This window comes from Selaginella moellendorffii, unplaced genomic scaffold (assembly GCF_000143415.4).
Source record: "Selaginella moellendorffii unplaced genomic scaffold, v1.0 SELMOscaffold_57, whole genome shotgun sequence".
Lineage (NCBI taxonomy): Eukaryota > Viridiplantae > Streptophyta > Lycopodiopsida > Selaginellales > Selaginellaceae > Selaginella > Selaginella moellendorffii.
The window spans coordinates 541155-553999 of NW_003314318.1; the positions used below are offsets into that span (position 1 = coordinate 541155).

Below are 12845 nucleotides of genomic sequence, written 5' to 3' on the forward strand. Positions count from 1 at the left end.
GGCGGCCATAGGCACGGGGACTAAGAGCCCTAAAACCTAAACCCTAATGCCGCGAACTAGCCGTTTTGGAAACCCTAAATGTTTGAATTCTAAAAGACAGAATATACCAGAGACGAAGGTGGAAATTTTTTGCCGCGAAACATGGAAGTAGCCGTTTTGAAAGCCCTAGAGTTCTTTCATACAACGAATAGGAATGCTACATGCTTTTCTTCTAAGAAAAGAAAGCTTCTTCTTCTTCCTTCTTTTTCTTCAAATCGTGGAGCCAGTTGTAGGGCCGCCCTTCTGTTCCACGCCCTGTGCCATGCCGCCATAGCCAGGCTCCTTGATCCTCGGCCCCATCCTCGCCAGCATGCCAGAATGGAGCGACAAAATGTAGAGGAGTTGCATTCCTGCCAGGATGATCGAGAACGCTTCGAGTGCTTTCTGCCAAAGAGAAAGATTCCTCAATCCATCAATCGAAAGCACGGAATTCAAGGCCTTACCAGGCGCCTGTTGCGGTATCCACCGCGGAGCTGGATTTCCTTGCAAGCGAAACTGGGAAAAGAGATCAATTCCGTCAAGAAACCCCGAGAAATCTCCCAAGACCAAGGCTCGATTCTTACCCGAATGCCAGGAGAGTGAAGAGCCAGGCAATCAAGGCGGAGGAAATCGCCGCGGCGAGGCTCTCGCTGCGCCACAAGCTGACATGAATAGCGCCGGCGAGTATCGATGCCAGGCCAAGAACGCCCGCGCCGAGGATGAAGAGGAGGAAGAAGGGCGTCGCCGCGTTCCCTGAGAGAGAAAGATCTCGGGGGTGAGCGATTGACAAGAATGAAAGAAAGATTTGGCAGCCTTACCGACGGGGAACCTTGTGAGCGTTGTCACTGCGCCAGTCTGATTGACGATGTTCGCCTGGCTATAGTCGATCGCCTTGTTCATCGCCCAGCCCGCCAAGCCTAGCACCACCATGTACATACAGAAGTTGAGGAAGAGGAGGAATGCCGCAACCGATCGTCCCGGTCCAAACGCCATCTCGATTCGATTCTTCTTTGATCGATCGAAAGAGAAGCCTTGGTCGAGAGATGTCCTCGCTCCAAGGAAAAACCACCCTCGTTTTCTAGCTGTTGAGGAGGAGGAGCCGCCGCGAGGAACTAAAAACCAACGCCCCTTGGAGATGCTATAATGGAGAAGAGTCCACCACTCGAGTTTGGATTTATAGAAGAAATGGAGGCTGGAGAGATGGATGGCTGGATAGATGGATGCGTGGAGCGATGGATGCGCATCATGGGCCGCCTTTAAGAGCTTCTCTAGGTATGCATGGCGATGGGAGCGTAACACGTGCGCAGCGCGCTCCACGTGGCACCATACACCTGTCCCGCCCAGATTTGTAAAGAGAATATGCGCACCCTCCCCTGTTTTTAGGGTTAGGGTAAGCAGGATTAGATTCTCCGTACGGTTCTTTGTGGCTAGGGCACGAAACGCCGCGACAATGGCTCTCTTTTAGGGTTTTCTGGCAGGGGTAAACCCTGGAGTGGATGCGCGCTTGCGGCGGATGGATCCGCCACGGTGATCCTCGCATTCCTGCTGCTGCATTGTCACGGTAAATTGCGGGCGCGTGATTCTTCCTCGTCTTGTGTGGCGGATTGGATCGCTAGGGTTTTCGATCCAGGCGATGGAGGCGGAGGTCGCAGCTGTGCTGGGGATGGAGATGGCGCCATTCGAGGCGCTCGTCGCCCAGCTGATGAGCCCCACGAACGACCAGCGCGGCCACGCCGAGCAGCTTTTCAACGCTTGCAAGGCGCAGCACCCGGACACGCTGGTGCTCAAGCTCGTTCACACTCTACAGTCCGGGCATGTCGAGACGCGCGCTATGTCCGCTATCCTCTTGCGGAAGCTCATCACCAAGGACGAGGTCTCGCTCTGGTCGCTGCTCAATCCCAACACCCACGCCACGCTCAAGACCCAGCTCCTGGTGTGCGTCCAGAGGGAAGAGACCAAGAGCACCCTCAAGAAGCTGTGTGACACTGTGGCGGAGCTAGCGGCCAGTTTGATCGAGGATGGGAGCTGGCCAGAGCTCCTTCCATTCATGTTCCAGTGCGTGAGCTCCGACGTTCCCAGGCTCCAGGAGAGCGCGCTGCTCATGTTTGCCCAGCTCGCGCAGTACATGGGACCTCACCTCCGCTCACACTTGCCGACTTTGCACGCGGTCTTCCAGCAGTGCCTGTCGTCCAACACCTCGAGCGACGTGCGCATTGCGGCACTCCGCGCGACCGCCAGCTTCGTGCAAACGCTGGAATCGGTCCAGGATCGAGAGAGGTTCCAGAACTTGCTACCCGGAATGATGCAGACGCTGTCTCTGGCTCTAAACAACAACGAGGAGGCCACAGCGCAGGAGGCTCTTGAGATGTTTATCGAGGTTGCCGGGTCGGAGCCAAGGTTTATGCGACGCCAGCTTGTGGATGTGGTGAGCACCATGATGCAGATCGCTGAGGCTGAGTCGCTCGAGGAGGGTACTCGTCACTTAGCGGTGGAGTTTTTGATCACTCTCGCTGAGGCCAGGGAGAGGGCGCCGGGGATGATGCGGAAGTTGCCACAAATGATCAGCAGGCTTTTCGCGACACTGGTGAAGATGCTCTTGGATTTGGAGGACCTTCCGGCGTGGCATGTCGCGGACACGGAAGATGAGGACGTTGGAGAGAGCTCGAATTTTGAAGTTGGTCAGGAATGCTTGGACAGGTTGGCGATCTCTCTGGGGGGAAACACGATCCTGCCGGTTGCATCGGACATCCTGCCCGTTTACATTTCTGATCCGGACTGGAAGAAGAGGCATGCCGCGTTGATCACCCTTGCACAGATTGCCGAAGGATGTGCCAAGGTAATATATTTCCTTTTTCCTTTCTTTGGTGCTTTTCAAGACATACTGACTTATGCTTGGTTATAGGTGATGATAAAAAATTTAGAGCCGGTTGTGTCCATGATTTTGAATTCGTTTCAAGATCCACATCCCCGAGTTAGATGGGCTGCTATTAATGCGATCGGACAGCTCTCCACAGATTTAGGACCTGATTTGCAACAGCTCTATCATCAGCGGGTGCTTCCAGCTCTTGTTGGTGCCATGGATGACTACCAAAATCCTCGGGTTCAGGTAACAATCTTTTCTTTTATATTCTTTTTTATCATTAACAAGTTTGCTCGGTACAGGCTCACGCGGCAGCCGCAATATTGAATTTTAGCGAAAGCTGTACTTCTGATATTTTGACGCCTTATTTGGAAGGTGTCATCGGTAAATTGTTGATTCTTTTGCAGGTAATTTTCTTTATAACCCTGAGCAAGGTTTCAACATCGTTGTTTCTATCAGAATGGAAAAAGAATGGTGCAAGAAGGTGCTTTGACAGCACTGGCTTCTGTCGCTGATTCCGCTCAGGTTAATTCATGATGACGCTTGCCCTTCGACATCTCACGTTCGATATTTGCAGGTTCAATTCCAAAAGTATTACGATGCAGTCATGCCGTACCTGAAGACTATTCTTATAAATGCCACAGACAAGCAAAACCGCATGCTTAGAGCGAAGTCTATGGAGTGTATCAGCCTTGTAGGTATGGCCGTCGGCAAAGACAAGTTCAGAGATGATGCGAAGCAGGTATGTTTCTTATGGAAACGGTTGCTTATATTCTAATGTCTCTACGTTTCCAGGTGATGGAAGTTTTGATGAGCCTCCAGGGTGCGCACTTGGAGGATGACGATCCAACCATTAGCTACATGCTGCAGGTTTGTATCTCCTTTCATAGGAACGATGTGGTTTTGTTTTATCTCCTCATTTAATTTCAGGCTTGGGCCCGGCTATGTAAATGTTTGGGTCAAGAATTTTTACCGTATATGAATGTTGTTATGCCACCCCTTCTGCGCTCTGCGCAACTTAAACCAGACGTGACCATAACGGATGCGGACACCGAGGACGAAGGGAACGATACAGATGACGACAGGTATTCTTTGGATTTGCTGCACTACCATAACTTTAATTTTTCCACTATATGCTAGTGTGGAGACAATCACTATCGGGGACAAGAAAATTGGTATTAGAACAAGCGTTCTGGAAGAAAAGGCAACAGCTTGTAATATGTTGTGTTGTTATGCGGACGAACTCAAGGAAGGGTTCTTTCCGTGGATCGAGCAGGTAGGTACGCTATGGCGGATCAACAATGCATTACATGTAATTCCCCGTTTACTTTCAGGTCGCGCCGATCCTTGTACCCTTATTGAAGTTTTACTTTCATGAAGAAGTTCGAAAAGCCGCTGTTTCAGGTATGTTTCATACTTTAGTTGTACGATAAATTTATCATGTATATATGAACAGCTATGCCTGAGCTTCTGAGGTCTGGTAAGCTGGCTGTGGAGAAAGGACAAGCACAAGGGCGGGATCAAACTTATGTGAAGCAACTGACGGACTACATAGTACCGCCTCTTATCGAAGCTCTACGCAAGGTTTTCTTCTAGTTTGTAGTTTTTTTCAGATGGTAATGGTCAATTTACAGGAGCCCGAGACTGAAATAATTTCTAGTATGCTGGACTCCTTGAATGAGTGTATTCAGGTATGCTATTCCAGTTTTATTGAGGAATCGAAATAATTATAGGTGCATATGTTTGCAGCTTGTTGGTCCAATGCTCGATCAAGGGCAAATAAAAGCTATTGTTGAGGAGTTCAAGCAAGTGTTGACAGCGAGCAGCACACGGAAAAGGGATCGTGCGGAACGAACAAAGACAGAAGATTTTGATGCAGAAGAGCGTGAGTTGCTACACGAAGAAAACGAACAGGAAGACGAAGTTTTTGATCAGGTGATTCTGCTATTTATTTCTTTTAACATCTCAACGAGTTTTCATAGATTGGGGAATGTATTGGAACACTCATCAAAACGTTCAAAGCGTCTTTTGTTCCTTTCTTTGACGAGCTCATGCCTTTCGTGACACCTATGCTGGTAAGACGCCTAGTATATATTCGTCTCGGTTGCTTACCTCTTGTTTTAATGGTTGGAAGTCTAAAGATCGAACATCTGAAGAACGGAGAATCGCAATTTGTATTTTTGACGACATCGCCGAGCAGTGTGGAGAAGCTGCAATCAAGTATTGCCAGTTTTTACGATTAAAATTCTCTTATACGCCTTTTGTGTCTGCAGATACTATGATACGTTCCTGCCGTTCATGCTGGAAGCAGCCAATGACATCAATTGTGATGTCCGACAGGTTGGCTAAAACAAGAACTAGAAAGTGCGTTCATTCATTCGCTTGTTTATGTATCACAGGCTGCCGTATACGGCATTGGTGTATGTGCTGAGTTTGGTGGAGCAAAATTCAAGCCTGTTGTCCGAGGTTACATTACCGGCTTGTTTCTGCGGCTAAACTGTATGTTTATTTACAGAGGCTTTGGAGCGTTTGAATGCTGTTGTAAGCCATCCCGCTGCGCGGCAACAGGATAACATCATGGCAACCGATAATGCTGTGTCTGCTCTTGGAAAAATATGTCAGTTCCAAAGAGATAGCATCGATGCTACACAGGTGTGTGTGTGTGTGTTCTTCTCTGTTATGTACTGATCATCACTTTGTGTGTGTTTCTCATCAGGTCGTCCCTGCTTGGTTGGGCTGTTTACCACTCAAAGGTGACCTTGTGGAAGCCAAAATTGTCCACGAGCAGCTCTGTAGCATGGTTGAAAGGTAAACAAAGCATCCTTCAGATTTCTGGTTAGAACTTATTTGCAATGTGTCCAAGCAGCTCGGATCCCCAACTTCTCGGCCCCAACAATCAGTTCCTACCAAAGATCGTCTCCGTTTTTGCAGAGGTAAGATTTTTAGAAGGCCTGAGCTTCTTGGAATCATTCTTTCTCCCGGTGAATTCAGGTGCTTAGCTCGGGAGCAGAGCTATCAAACGAACAAACTGCTGCACGCATGGTGACTTTGCTGAGACAGATGCAACAAAGACTCCCCCCGGCTGCTCTTGCTTCGACATGGTCTGCGTTGCAACCTCAGCAGCAGGCTGCGCTACAGTCGATTTTGTCACCTCAAACATCGTGATCGCGCGAGCGGAGATTTGTTTTGGATCATTGCTTTAACATTTTTACAGAGGTTTGAGGGGCAGGAACGGTTTTCTTCTCTTTTTTTTCTATCTCCTTTTTCTTTTTCTTCTTCCCTGTGAAGGGGGCGTCGAGTTAAGAGTGGTGGTCATATTACTTTTTGTGCGTCTTACAAATGTGAGAAATAATAAGAAAAAAAAAAGGCTTGTGAGATCAGGGAAGCTTTCATGCTCGTTCCATGTCCTTGAAATTTTGTGTGTGTGTGTGTGTGTGACTTTTGTTACAAAGTTGTCTGTGTGGTTTCCGTGTCCACGATGATTTTGTGACTTTCGTGGTTTCGTGTCCTTTGTGACTTGTTAGAAAGTTATCCGATAGAGAGAGAGAGAGAGAGAGAGCTATGGCGAAGCGAGAGAGCAAAGTGGCTGTAGTTACAGGAAGTAACAAGGGGATTGGTTTCGAGATTGTGAGGCAGCTCGCGAGCAAGGGATTCACGACCGTTCTCACGGCCCGTGACGCAAAGAGAGGAATTGATGCGTTGGAGCGGCTCAAATCGCAAGGCCTGGAAGCCGAATTCCATCAGCTGGACGTCTCGAGCTCGCAATCCGTGTCCGCTATGGCCGCTTGGCTCCAGCAAAAGTTTGGCGCCATAGATATCCTGGTAAGAAGAGAGTGGTAAGAGAGGAATTCTTCCAAAGATTGAAAAGCTTGTGTGTTCTTCAAAGGTGAATAATGCGGGGATCAAGTCCAAGGGCTTTGAGAACGAAGTGGAAGGAGCCCAAGCACTTTTTGAGACGAATTACTATGGTGCCAAGCGGATGGCTCAAGCGGTCCTCCCGATAATCAAGCCTGGAGGCCGGATTATCAACATAAGCTCCCGCCTCGGCCAGCTTAACAATGACTTTCTTGTAAGTGTTTCTCTTAAATGTATGTGTTGTTTTAGATTTTGTAATGTTTCTTGGCAGCCTCTCAAGAATGAGTTTCAAGTGGCAAAGTTCTCTGATGCGGAACATCTCAGCGAGCAAGTGATTGACTTGTGCTTGCAAGAGTTTCGGGGTGCTGTTGAGAGAGGAAAGGTGGTGGAGGAAGGCTACCCAAACATGGACGCGGATTACTGCATGTCCAAGTTTGCGCTCAACGCCTACACCAGGATTCTCGCACAGAAGCTGCAAAACAACAAGATTAGTGTCAACTCGGTGTGCCCAGGATATACAAAAACGGACTTGACTGGCGGTGAAGGCCATTTTACAGCTGAACAAGGGGCAGACACCCCGGTTTGGCTTGCAACGCTTGAAGCTGAGGATTATCCCTCGGGAAAGTTTTTCGCGGAGCGAAAAGAGATACACTTTTGACTTGATACACAATGACCTTTAAAGTTATTAGAACCTAACTGTTACGATAATTTATTAAAGGTAAGAGTGTTTAGGATGTAGGGTTTGGAATGTGCGCTTTCTTCCTCTCCAAATCCAAGCAATGCCGCTCTTTTCCTGTTGAGTTCCTAGAATGCGCCATGCCTGTGCGCTGCGAATCCATGTTTTTCTTGCCCGGAAATGCCTTGCAAGTGATGCTCTACACTTGATCGCTGAAAGTTTTCTCATTTCTCAGGTAAGTCCTGTTGAGAAACTATCCACACCTGATGCAATGCCAAGGCACTGATACTGATATGGGCTTGCGTGCTTGAGAGAAAAGAAAAGGAAAAGGAGAGACTTGGAAGAGAGGCAGGAATTTCTTGTGGCTTGTTTTTGGAATCCAATGCCGCCGTGCTAAAGTTTAACTAGCTAGTGGCTTTCTCTGGGCCTGGCCCTGTGTCCTTGGCTCATTAGACTTGTATTTCTTTTGTGGATGCTTGTTTGTACTCGTGCTTGCTGCTGCTGCTATCATTCTCGTACCACTGCTATTTTAGCTCTCTCTCTCTTGTTGTTGCCGAATTGAGTGATTGATACTCCATATCCCGCAACATCCCAGCGAGAGGAATTATCCATTAATTAGCAGTGAGAGCAAGGAAAGTGATAGGCTCTCACTCGGGGCACTCCTTTTCCTCTTCCTTCTTGGGAGTTCTTGGGAGCTTTCATACTGTACAAGTGTTGCAAGTGTACAGGAAGAACAGAACTTACAACGTTCTTTGTTTGTGTGCTCTGTTTCAGGGAGTTTTGTTCACAGTCTCACACAAACATACAAAGAGAGGTATGGGCATCTCCCTGTGGCAGGCCGAATATCACACCAAAGCCGGATACAGATACAGATCGGATCACCCGGGTACGCTTTTATATTATTTCCAGAGCAGGCTAAAGAAGTGAGACAAAATGTAAGGGGTGGGAGGAAGGAGTAGTCTATTCTTTCTTCTAGGCACGGAACTAGAAACCATGGCTGGTGGATCCAGCCGCTCACCGCTGCTGGTCACCGCTACAAGATGTGAGAGTCGTGGGCTTTGAGCTTCTGGACAAAGCAGCGAGGAAAAAGAAGAGTTTTTTCTCCTCCTTTCCCATCTCAGAGGTGTGTAGTCATAGATAGGGATAAAAGGAGGAGCGGACAGGAGGGATATGGGCAGATCCAAGGCCATTGTTGTTCATCAACAGCAGCAGCATCAAGCGAGAAAGAGCGGTGATGCGGTGCACAGGCCAGCAAACATACGCATCAGGCGTGCGATACTGGCTGGGAAGCGGGGGCCTACGACGCCAGTTCCGAGCTGGAAGCTGTACGAGAATCCTTCCTACGACGGGATCATGGCGGGGAGCGAGGCTGCCGGTCGCCAGATAACTATCTCGGCACGAAAGTTAGCCGCCACGCTGTGGGAGCTCCAGGAGCTTCCGCTTTGTCCTGCCAGAGGAGGCCCACCTTCGTCGGCTAAAATGCGCTCGCGCTCATCGTCACAGGCCAGGCAGCGGGAGTCCGTTGCAAGTCCAAAGCATCTGATGCTGCCTCCACCGTCGCCTACGACCCCCGTTCCTCACAATGTAAGCAAAGCCTTGTTTTCTCTTTCTTTCCTCTCTAGTTGAGTGCTTTTCCCAGATTTTTTTTTCTCTCTAGAGTTGCGAGTTTTGCAAGTTTGGATCACTTTGTTTCTGATGTAAGTTTGTGCCTCGCAGGCCACTAACAATCAGAGAAGAAGCCCATACTCGGACTCGGTAACCTATCACAGCCGAAGAGCGTCGGAAGAACTCTACGCGTCGGAAACATCCCGGCACAGCTTTGAGGTGACTATTCTTGCATTGCATTGCGTTGCATGGCCTGTACTAAACTGTTTCTATTTTTTCTTTTTTCCGTAGATGGAGTCCCAGAATAAACAGCAGCAACAGCAGCAGCAAGATATGGTCGACGAAGTTGCTTCGCGAGTAAAAGAATGCCTTCCAAACTCGAATGATTTCCTCAAAGTTCTATCGCACATCCGGGGCATGGACCAGCAACAAGCCGGATCGACTCCTTTGGCTACTGTTCTACGGGTGGAGCTAGAACACACACGACAGCGGGTGAGAGAGCTGGAACACGCCAACAAAGCGGCTCGCAGGGACGTCGAGATCCTCTTGGAGAGAAGCGAGAGCGAGAGGGCTGCATGGCGAGCCAAAGAACAGGAAAGGTGGCGAGCCATCGTTATCGAGGCGAAGAGCGAGGCCGAGGAAGAGAAGCGGCATAAACGCAAGGCCGAGCACCTGAACCGGAAGCTGGCACGGCAGCTGGAAGAGACAAGCTCGGCTCTCTCGAAAGCCATGAACGATCTGGAGCGAGAGAGAAAGGCGAGGCAGCTGATGGAGGAAGTGTGCGACGAGCTGGCTCGTGAGATCGGGCAGGACAAGGCGGAGGTGGAGGAGCTCAAGCGAGAGTCGGAGAAAGTCCGCGAGGAGGTGGAGGAGGAGCGAAGGATGCTGCAAATGGCGGAGGTGTGGCGGGAGGAGCGAGTCCAAATGAAACTCGCGGAAGCGCGCCACGAACTGGAAGAGAAGAACGCGAGCCTGGACAGGCTTCGAGGCGAGCTGGAGGAGTTTCTGCGGAACAAGTCCGCGGCAAGAGCCGGCGAGAGCCAGGAGCTGGACAAGGCGACGACGCTGCGAGCCGCGGTGGATTCCCTGCGGAAGCCAAACGAGACTGGGAGCTCGGCCGAGGAGGACTTACACTCGATCGATCTGAACAAGGAATCGCTCTACGATCGAACGCAAGGGAACCGCTGGACTTACGCCAGGAACAAGCAGGGCCAGGCGGACAATCCAGCCGAGAAGAGGCAAGAGCTGCGGAGAAAAGCCGTCAGGGGACGGAGGAGGCTTCGGAGGCAGCGAACTTACGACGAGAACAGCCTGGTGGAGCAGCAGTCGACGGAGCAAGAGAATGGTCCGGACGAGAGCTGCTTCGATGGACGAGGTGAGGGCTATGGTTTCGGCCCGAGCAGAAGGATCGACACGATTCCAGAGCAGCAGGAGCTCTACATGGAGAGCGTCCGAGCTTCTTCCAGGCAGCACAGAGGAGGAGGAGCTTGGCATGGCAACAACGAGGAGGACGAAGAGGAAGACGAGGACGGGGATCAACAAACGCTATGCAAAGCTGAGGATGATTTCGCTCTCGAGTACGCACAGCACAGGAGGAGCCAAGACGGGAGCACGCCGACGCTGTCGCCTCTGCTGCACTCGTCGTTTCCATTGATGAGCTCCTCGATGGTGGCGACGCCCCAGAGAAATAGCTGGAGCTCTTCCGGGGACGTGAATTGGCCGCGGTCGAGCAGCCGAGACAACAGCCTGAGAGCCAAGCTGTTGGAGGCCAAGATCATGGACGAGCCTGTGCACCACCACCATCGCGTTTGAACTAGAATTACCATTTCATGGTCAAGGTTGACGCTTTTGACAATTGACTGTGCACTTGGTCAAACTTTGTAGCAATTAATTTATCATACATTTTACGGCCAACGAAGGAGGGGAGGAAGACGTCGAAGATGCGGCCTCAAATTTCAATCTTGCATGTTTGCATCACGATGCGCTATCAAAGCAACATATAGATAGAGATAAATAGATGACCTCCTGCCATTCTCCAATGGTACAATGGCAGTTTTTCTTACTATCTAACAAGCGGCTTGAAGATCCAGTTCTGCTCCATGAAGGTCTCCATCTTGAGCATAGTCACAACCCGGACACAAAAAACCTGTGAGGGGTCTCTGGTCCTCCCACGGAAGGCTACCACCATCAAGCAGCAGTAAACAGTCCCTGGACGCAGTCTTTCAGGTTCCGAGGTTCCTCAAAGAACAGTGCACAGCTCCCAATCTTTTATCGGCGGGATCGAGACTGTGACGAGAGCACGCGGCCAGGCCTTTGCTACAGCTCCCTGAGAGGATCGAGCCCCGGCCGACAGGCCATCCCCCAGTCAATGAGGTGGTACACACCATTTTTGCAGCATATGTTCCGCAGGGCAATGTCGTTGTGGCAAATGCCATGCGCGTTGAAAACCCGGACGAGCGTTGCATAGAGCTGCTCGCCATTTGCCGTGGTGAAAGGAGGCCTTTCCTCTAGCGCGAAACCAGCGTCTCGAATTAGCATGGGTGGTCTATCAATTCCCTTCACCTCCACCGGAAAGGCTGCCAGTTCCTCGTCTTGCAGCAGGGAGTGTCAGAACATGTCACGCTCAACCTGGAACCAAAACTCCCACGGCCACTTGGATGACATGAGCACCATCTGCGCTTGCCTCGCGTTCCTGTTCGGCCCCAGCTTCAGCCACCACTGCTCGCCATTAATCGTCACTGAGACTACAGTCGACAGAGCCGCGGCACGAGCGGCCCGGTTCACCGTCACCGCCTCCACTGCCTAGGCCTTCACGTGGATTGCCATCTCCAAACTTTCGTTACCAATCCTGTATCCACTAGTTGCTCTCACTTTGACTTGCTGTCCTTCGCTTCACAGGTGCACTGCTCCTCAGCTCTCGCTTGAAGCTGGAAATCCTCGTACACGTCGTTGGCACAGTGCCACACAATGCTCTTCATGGGTAGTAGTCTAACGGTTCACCGTCAACCGGCTGATTGAGCAGGCGCTGTCGCTGGAAAATAACACCCTTCGGGATGTCAAGAACAGAGTGGAGAGCCTCCGCCCAGTGAAGGCAAAGCCCCTGAAAGTGTTGCTGAAATCCAGATTTGTGCACCGTTCTGCGTTTCTCTGAGCTTCGTATTTCGCCTGGAAGCACTGGTTTGAGAGGCGCACGAGCTCTCCCCGTGCTTCTGCTAGCTTGTGGTAGTCACCTTCTTATCTGACTTGCCTTGTGCAGGCATTCTTGGAGAACCGCTCACAAAGATGTGGCACTGCCGCTTCCTTGTGCTGGCCAGTTGATCAATGCCGTAAGTCACCTCCTTTCGCATGCCGAACCACAATCGCCATGACCTCCGCCACCACGTGCATGAAGCTCTCGTATTGCTTCTTAACTGTATCCCAACCACACACACCTCCAGCCTGAGGTTTTCGATAGCCTGCAGGATGTTCGTGTTGAGTATACGCTCTCTATGACATGATCCTAGATGGCAGGAGTGCCACTTCACTGATCCAGGTGTAGGCTAGAGGCGTGTCTCTTCATCATGTATATATATCTTTGATATTATATACGACTATCCTTGGAGTCATCCACCATCGTAGCTTCCGCTCTTCTTCTCTTCAGTTCGTGTTGGGGTCCGGGTCCGTGACAAACCGAGTCCAGAAACGTTCCAGAGGACGATATCCAACCCACAGCGGTATTGGCACCGAAGTGAGAGCGTAGTCACTTCCTTGAGGTCGACCATCTAAAAACCATCAGAAAAACATGTAAGCTTACCAAGAGTGGGTTCCGATTTCATAGCTTCGCTTTCGTCC

The 12845-nt window shown here is 50.4% G+C and overlaps 4 protein-coding genes and 1 non-coding gene across 6 annotated transcripts; 4 read left to right on the forward strand and 1 right to left on the reverse strand.

The window, feature by feature from the left end:
• Window positions 1-104: 104 nt before the first annotated feature.
• Window positions 105-1194, reverse strand: LOC9654765 (membrane protein PM19L). Its single transcript, XM_002983309.2, has 4 exons — window positions 837-1194; window positions 603-771; window positions 483-534; window positions 105-423 (listed from the first exon to the last, which is right to left on the reverse strand). The coding sequence occupies exons 1-4, from the start codon at window positions 1009-1011 to the stop codon at window positions 250-252; spliced, it is 570 nt and encodes a 189-aa protein (XP_002983355.1). The 5' UTR covers window positions 1012-1194; the 3' UTR covers window positions 105-249.
• A 263-nt stretch (window positions 1195-1457) lies between these two features.
• LOC9654766 (importin-5) lies at window positions 1458-6258 on the forward strand. The gene is made up of 20 exons (XM_002983180.2): window positions 1458-2854; window positions 2921-3124; window positions 3181-3285; window positions 3338-3403; window positions 3456-3620; window positions 3674-3748; window positions 3809-3963; window positions 4019-4154; window positions 4213-4282; window positions 4335-4462; window positions 4513-4569; window positions 4628-4813; window positions 4861-4953; window positions 5013-5098; window positions 5152-5218; window positions 5278-5344; window positions 5394-5530; window positions 5595-5686; window positions 5745-5811; window positions 5870-6258. The coding sequence occupies exons 1-20, from the start codon at window positions 1652-1654 to the stop codon at window positions 6041-6043; spliced, it is 3333 nt and encodes a 1110-aa protein (XP_002983226.1). The 5' UTR covers window positions 1458-1651; the 3' UTR covers window positions 6044-6258.
• A 29-nt stretch (window positions 6259-6287) lies between these two features.
• LOC9654488 ((+)-neomenthol dehydrogenase) lies at window positions 6288-7531 on the forward strand. The gene is made up of 3 exons (XM_002983181.2): window positions 6288-6700; window positions 6765-6947; window positions 7005-7531. The coding sequence occupies exons 1-3, from the start codon at window positions 6440-6442 to the stop codon at window positions 7389-7391; spliced, it is 831 nt and encodes a 276-aa protein (XP_002983227.1). The 5' UTR covers window positions 6288-6439; the 3' UTR covers window positions 7392-7531.
• A 32-nt stretch (window positions 7532-7563) lies between these two features.
• On the forward strand, window positions 7564-10928 carry LOC112351117 (uncharacterized protein At5g41620-like). Of its 2 annotated transcripts, XM_024688444.1 has the most exons (4): window positions 7564-7644; window positions 8184-8993; window positions 9126-9233; window positions 9306-10928. In XM_024688444.1, the coding sequence occupies exons 2-4, from the start codon at window positions 8580-8582 to the stop codon at window positions 10824-10826; spliced, it is 2043 nt and encodes a 680-aa protein (XP_024544212.1). In that variant the 5' UTR covers window positions 7564-7644; window positions 8184-8579; the 3' UTR covers window positions 10827-10928. The 2 variants fall into 2 exon arrangements, with proteins under 2 accessions (XP_024544212.1, XP_024544211.1); XM_024688443.1 differs by lacking the exon at window positions 7564-7644 and having other exon boundaries at window positions 7920-8993.
• On the forward strand, window positions 7606-7680 carry LOC112351118. Its single transcript, XR_002994000.1, has one exon. It is a non-coding gene; the product is annotated as a small nucleolar RNA snoR101 (small nucleolar RNA).
• Window positions 10929-12845: the final 1917 nt, after the last annotated feature.

Bases quoted from the DNA above. Each gene is read 5' to 3' on its own strand.
- LOC9654488 (XM_002983181.2), top strand. From the start codon at position 6,440: ATGGCGAAGCGAGAGAGCAAAGTGGCTGTAGTTACAGGAAGTAACAAG. The intron at 6,701-6,764 runs GTAAGAAGAGAG...TGTTCTTCAAAG, and splicing joins TTGGCGCCATAGATATCCTG to GTGAATAATGCGGGGATCAA. The intron at 6,948-7,004 runs GTAAGTGTTTCT...GTTTCTTGGCAG, and splicing joins AGCTTAACAATGACTTTCTT to CCTCTCAAGAATGAGTTTCA.
- LOC112351117 (XM_024688444.1), top strand. From the start codon at position 8,580: ATGGGCAGATCCAAGGCCATTGTTGTTCATCAACAGCAGCAGCATCAA. The intron at 8,994-9,125 runs GTAAGCAAAGCC...TGTGCCTCGCAG, and splicing joins CGACCCCCGTTCCTCACAAT to GCCACTAACAATCAGAGAAG. The intron at 9,234-9,305 runs GTGACTATTCTT...TTTTTTCCGTAG, and splicing joins CATCCCGGCACAGCTTTGAG to ATGGAGTCCCAGAATAAACA.
- LOC9654766 (XM_002983180.2), top strand. From the start codon at position 1,652: ATGGAGGCGGAGGTCGCAGCTGTGCTGGGGATGGAGATGGCGCCATTC. The intron at 3,964-4,018 runs GTATTCTTTGGA...ACTATATGCTAG, and splicing joins AACGATACAGATGACGACAG to TGTGGAGACAATCACTATCG. The intron at 5,531-5,594 runs GTGTGTGTGTGT...GTTTCTCATCAG, and splicing joins ATAGCATCGATGCTACACAG to GTCGTCCCTGCTTGGTTGGG.
- LOC9654765 (XM_002983309.2), bottom strand. From the start codon at position 1,011: ATGGCGTTTGGACCGGGACGATCGGTTGCGGCATTCCTCCTCTTCCTC. The intron at 535-602 runs GTAAGAATCGAG...CTCTTTTCCCAG, and splicing joins TTCACTCTCCTGGCATTCGG to TTTCGCTTGCAAGGAAATCC. The intron at 424-482 runs GTAAGGCCTTGA...TCTCTTTGGCAG, and splicing joins GATACCGCAACAGGCGCCTG to AAAGCACTCGAAGCGTTCTC.